This window comes from Abrus precatorius, unplaced genomic scaffold (genome assembly GCF_003935025.1).
Source record: "Abrus precatorius isolate BTA unplaced genomic scaffold, Abrus_2018 Scaffold9, whole genome shotgun sequence".
Lineage (NCBI taxonomy): Eukaryota > Viridiplantae > Streptophyta > Magnoliopsida > Fabales > Fabaceae > Abrus > Abrus precatorius.
The window spans coordinates 18,459,854-18,465,522 of NW_020874439.1; the positions used below are offsets into that span (position 1 = coordinate 18,459,854).

The 5,669-nt window shown below is 27.3% G+C and overlaps 1 protein-coding gene across 1 annotated transcript; it reads right to left on the reverse strand.

Annotated features, from left to right (window-relative positions):
• Positions 1–2,599: 2,599 nt before the first annotated feature.
• LOC113850492 (rhodanese-like domain-containing protein 10) lies at positions 2,600–3,994 on the reverse strand. The gene is made up of 2 exons (XM_027481053.1): positions 3,528–3,994; positions 2,600–2,909 (listed from the first exon to the last, which is right to left on the reverse strand). Exons 1-2 carry the CDS (start codon positions 3,992–3,994, stop codon positions 2,711–2,713), a joined length of 666 nt encoding a protein of 221 aa, XP_027336854.1. The 3' UTR covers positions 2,600–2,710.
• Positions 3,995–5,669: the final 1,675 nt, after the last annotated feature.

Below are 5,669 nucleotides of genomic sequence, written 5' to 3' on the forward strand. Positions count from 1 at the left end.
ATTTCATGGTTCTTTAAAAAATTTTAAGCATATCAAAAACTTATAATGAGACAAAGTTATACATCAATCCTAATATAAAATGATTCATTATACTGGTAGGAAGAATATTATACCACATTATGAAAAACTACTGCATTAAAGTAATGTGTATCATAGAAAAAGTTATATGTAGTAACCAATCAAAAAGGATTAAAGATCATTATACAATATTGTGATGGAAAAAGCACATAAAGCGTTGCAAATGTAGTGTACAAGAAAAATTTTCAAAATTTAAATTAAGTTTATTATTAAAAAAAATTCTTTTTTAAATTAATATCAATATGTTAATATGAAAGAAAAATAACTTTATGAAATTATATATTATATTTCTTTTATTTAAATAGTTAATATTTTTTATTAGTTTTTTTTATAGACAAAACATATATTATTAAAGAGAGTTTAAGGGGAACTCAAAACTCATATAGTCGAAAAAAAAATTACTTACTCAGAGAAATAAAAAGCAAAAATATATTTATACAAAGCTAAGACGTATGCAATTTCGTGAGTTTAAATACCAATTAGCTAACAAAATAGTTTCTCCCTTACTAACAAGTGAGAGTCATTTTCAGGACCTTAGAATAATAGAATCTAGGACTTCCCTCTCATCCAAAACACCATTGGAAAACACAATTCTATTTTTATGTAATCACAAAAATCACACTGTACTTATTCAAACAATTAATAAACATATTTCTTCTCTTTTACTACAGCTAACACCAACCCAAGAAAGCAAGTAAGTTGATAAATTTAAAACAAAAATATTTTTTATTAGTAATAATCCAATAGCGTAAATATTATCATAAAAATTTTATAAAATTGTTTTTTTATTTTATAATTAATAATTATAATATTATATTATGATATAATAATTTTTTCATGCATTGCAGGAGTTACCCTACTAGTAAAAAAATAAAAACAAAAACGATTGTAAAATTATTCAATTTGATATTTCTGCTTTATATACAATTTTTTGCTACATGAATAGCGTCCACGATTTTCAAAAATGGCAAAACCCATAATGTAACAGCATTTGTATAGCGACAAGCCCAGAATTTGCTTCGGCTATAGCAGGGCAATAGCCGCTATTTGACAATATTGTAATACATTAGGTGTCACTAAGCTAATAGCTAAAATACTGAGGAGAATAATTGATTCTTATGCTAGATATGATTGGGACTATTTTATTTTTTCTGATAATTGGACTTTTTTTTTTTTTCAGTTCTGGTCTCAAAAATGGATTAGCTGTAATCTGTTCAAGCATTATTTTAATAAATTTCCTAATTAGAGCATATTGTTTGGTGTTGTTATTTGATATTTGCGGAAGGAGATAAATGCTTTTATTTTCCAGAATTCTTCTGTCTTGCTCCAAACTTTGATGCAAAAGGTTTTATATGATGCTGAGTATTTTAATATTTCTTGCAGAAGCAGCTTCATAACTTTATCAAGGCTGTCTGATCAAATAATTCATATCAAGTGGCTTCCTCCTATTGTTGATAAACTAAAATTGAATGTGGATGACTCATCTTCACAGCACTCTAGAGTTACAGGCTGTGGAGGACTGATCAAAGATGGTCTAGACCAATTCATTGCTAGTTTTTATCAGACTGGACCCATGTACATCCTTGGCTACTGAACTTTGGGTCATATACCTAGCAGTGCAACTGGTCATACAAAGAAATATTCACCTTGTATGGATTGAATGTGACTCAAAGAAAGTCTTATCATTGGTTTTATGTATTTAAGACAATTCTTCCCTTTGTTTTCTTTGTTAACTTATTTTAAAAAGGTGTTAAATCTAATTCAGTTTGTTAGATTTAGCTATATTTATAGAAAAAAATAATTAATATACTGATAAGCACGCTAAATTAAGAATAAAGGAGTGTGTTTCTTTTAAGTGTTTTGATAATTCCCCTCCTCCTTTGTATCTTTATTTTGTTTAGATGCTTATGTATCTAGACTCCTAAAGTTGTGACTTAATTTTGGTTTTTCTTTTTTACTTTTAACTCTATTATATAACCCAAAAAAAAAACAAACAGTAATATAATAAGAGACTAAAACGTAATAGATAACAAAACATTTGTATAAGAATTAAAATATAAATTTTTAGATATAAAGAATAAATGTGTATTTTAATTGTATGTTATAAGAACTAATGTTTCTTTCCTACGAAAATCAGCAGAAGGAGGTCACCCACTACACCAAAAGCTACCTACAGAATATCTCTCTCAAAAACTATTTTATGAGGCAGAGTTGCAAATAACAAACGTTGTGGCCATTCGCTTGATGCCTAGTATATGTAAGGCGTTAGGAGGGCTAATAGATTAGTGGTGTTCTTAGCTAACAAGTTAGTGCTCTAATATTTTGATTTTGCAAAAAAAAAACATAATGAGCCATTTATTAAACGAAGATTTGGAAATTTTTAGTCAGGAAAAGAATTGTATTCACCCTATTAAGAAAACATTAAAAACAAGATCTGATAATGATAGTCATGTTTGACAAACTACTACTGTAAATGCATGATCTGTGGAATATCTACAAAATTGCAAAGTCTTAATTTAAGTGGAAGTTGAGAATGTACTTGCAACTAGGCAAAAGAGGCTTACAAAGTCAAAAGATGCACAACATGAACATATTAATGTATTATAAAAGTAACTGATAACAGTTTATACAGTTATCCTTTACCTACAGCTTGTAGAAGTATGAGCAACTGAAGGAAGTAGTAAGAGACTCCCCCAACTGTAGCATACTGCAACTTCTCTTTTCCTTCTACTGCTTGGAAGTCATTGTCCTTTGAACGATTAAAGCCTCCAGCCAACCATCCCAGATTTTTGAAACCTCCATTATACAGTTTTGAAGCTGCTGTCATTGACCTGAGTCACCCACCAAAACCAACAAATTATTTTGCTCTATTGTCTTCGGTTGTGTTCATTTTAGTCCTTAGGTCTAATTTTAAGTCTTTATGACTAATAACTTTTATATTAAATATATTTTTATATTATTGATGTATTTTTTTTTCTAATAAAAGATTGTCAACTTTTATTGTTTAAAATTAAGTTTTAAGGGTTGAGATTAATATTTTTCCATTACTTTAATTTATTCTCTGCTTGCTGAGATGATTTTATGTTTTGATTTTGTAAACTGGAAAAAGTAACATATACAATACAAACTAATAAAGCTTCAGATCAAAACTAATTGATTACTTTATTGATAAAAATAAAAAAGAATGCTAAAAGTAATTTAACTATATTAGGTGTGTACATTTTCAGAAGCTTGTAAATTGGATCCACATTCAAGTTACTAGGATGGTTAATCTAAAAATATCAAATAGATAAACAGCATTAATCCTATTCAATTATTTCAATTAAGCGCAAGAAAGGAGCCAAAATTTTTATTTCCATTCAAAACTGTAAGCTAAATAAATAATCATAATTTGATATAGCTAAATAACCATAGTTTAGAAACATTTTTTTTTCTTTCCATTTGCTCACCTTAATCCTTCTCCACATGCCACAAGAAGCTTGGTGTCCTTACTAGGAATAGCATTTTCCACTTGACCAAGGAACTCAGAATTCACAGTGGTGAGGTATTGGCCAGTCCACAAACCAATGTAACCAAAATGAACCCACTTCTTAAGCAGAGTTATAGGACCGTTATCCTTGTCTTCCACAAAGATTGGCACGTGCAGAGACCCCGTCACACGTGCCTTCTCTCTCTCCCACGTTGGCCTAACATCAAGTAGAACAAAGCCCTCTGAGTTCATTGCTGTGGATGCATCTTTCGGCAATATAGACTTAACTGTACCAGATTCTATGAGCTGTCTTGCACTGATAGTGGAGGATGTTGCACTAATGACTTGAAATCTCGAGGTTCTTTTTGGGGTTTTCAAAGGGGTCTCTGATTGTGTCTTGTTCTTCAAAATGGAAGTTCTGAACAATTGGTTCATTTGGGTTGCCATTGTCGTATGAATGTGTTGTTGCGAAGGATTTGATGTGATTTGTTTTGGATGATAAAAAGTATTAATGACCAATGGCAATTGGCTTTCTGAGCATTCTTTTTTGTCTTTTTGCTACTTGCTTTATTTTCTCAATAGATATGAGAAGGTATTTTATTTTCTACTCTAGAAATGATTTATTAAACGTTTTATTTCACTTCTTTTAAATTTCTATGGTAGGAAACTTCAAAGTTTTGGAAAGGAAAAAACATATCTCAATGGATTTAAGCTTAGCATTATGTTTTATCAGAAATTCTGTAAATATATTAAAATACAAAATATTTGAAATTGGTTACGCATAAATTGAATCCAGTCATACTAATAGACTAAAATTGTTTTACAACAAGAGAAAGTAAAATTATAAATAGGATTGATTCATGTGATGAATGACTTAGAGCATGATTATTTTGCTAAAATTTTAAAATAAAGTGATATTTTATAAAAATGAAATAAAATCCTTTTTATATAATTTTTCTGGATCTGTATTGAAGGGTGAGAATGTCAATGACACACAAAATTTTAGATATTAACACCACAATCAAATTTTAAAATTCAAAGAGTATGTTTTCAGGGGAATTTAGAGTAATTAGATAAAAATTTCATAAAAATTAAACTTTTAAAATATTTTCTGTATTACTCAATTTTATAAAAATTTAAAATAATTAAATAAAAGATATAAATTATCAAGATAAATGAAGATTAAAAATATGTGAACAATGTTAAAATAACAATGAAGAATTTATGGAAATTACAAACTTATTTGTATAATTTTTTTCTTAATAAAATCACTTTAAAGAATTATTAAACTCTTTCAAAACTACTATAATTTTAAAGACATCAGAATAAAAGGAAATAAATTTTAAAAATAAATAACTTCAAAATTTTATGTTGCTTTATTATCTTTTTAAAAATCAGCACAAGTCTAGTATTAGTACTCTACACTATTTCATAAAATGAATCTCATAACATTTTGATAAAATAAGAAAAAATTGTTAACAAAAATTGGTTCGAGTGGTAAGTAATTCAGTCTCGAGTTTGATCTTTGTGTCTATAAAAAAATTTTAGTGATAGACTTATCCATCACATCTAGGTAGGCGACTCAAGTTGAATCTGAATTAAATTGGATAAAAAACAAAAAAATTAGTTTATGTTTTAGTTGTATAATGTTAATATTCTATTATTAGTTTCAATATTATTTATTGATTATATTATATTATTATTTTAAATATAATTAAATTATATTAATAGACACATAAATAAATGAATTGAAATGATAAGATCATAACAAAATATTAATTATAACGAAGAAAGTAAGTTATGTGCACTTTCCAAAAAAGAGAATAATCAATAGGTAAAAGTTAAAATAAAAATTTTATAAAATAAAAGATATAAAAAGGATGAAAGAGATAATTTTATGTAAAAAAAAATTTGAGTCTAATAATAATGCCCAGTTCAATAGAGGTGAAGAATTTGTCATACATGGATATGATTAATTGTGACTAATAAAACCTATAACATATATAGTGCATATCATAAAATATTGGTTATGATATTATAAAAAGAGCTTAACATTAAAAAGAATAGTTTTACATTCCTTTAATTTGAAACCTAATGTAATTATAACACTAGAAGAGTATAA

Excerpts from the sequence above, each read along its gene's own strand:
- LOC113850492 (XM_027481053.1), bottom strand. The coding sequence starts at position 3,994 with ATGGCAACCCAAATGAACCAATTGTTCAGAACTTCCATTTTGAAGAAC. Across the intron at positions 2,910-3,527 it reads GCATGTGGAGAAGGATTAAG|GTCAATGACAGCAGCTTCAA; the intron begins GTGAGCAAATGG and ends TGGGTGACTCAG.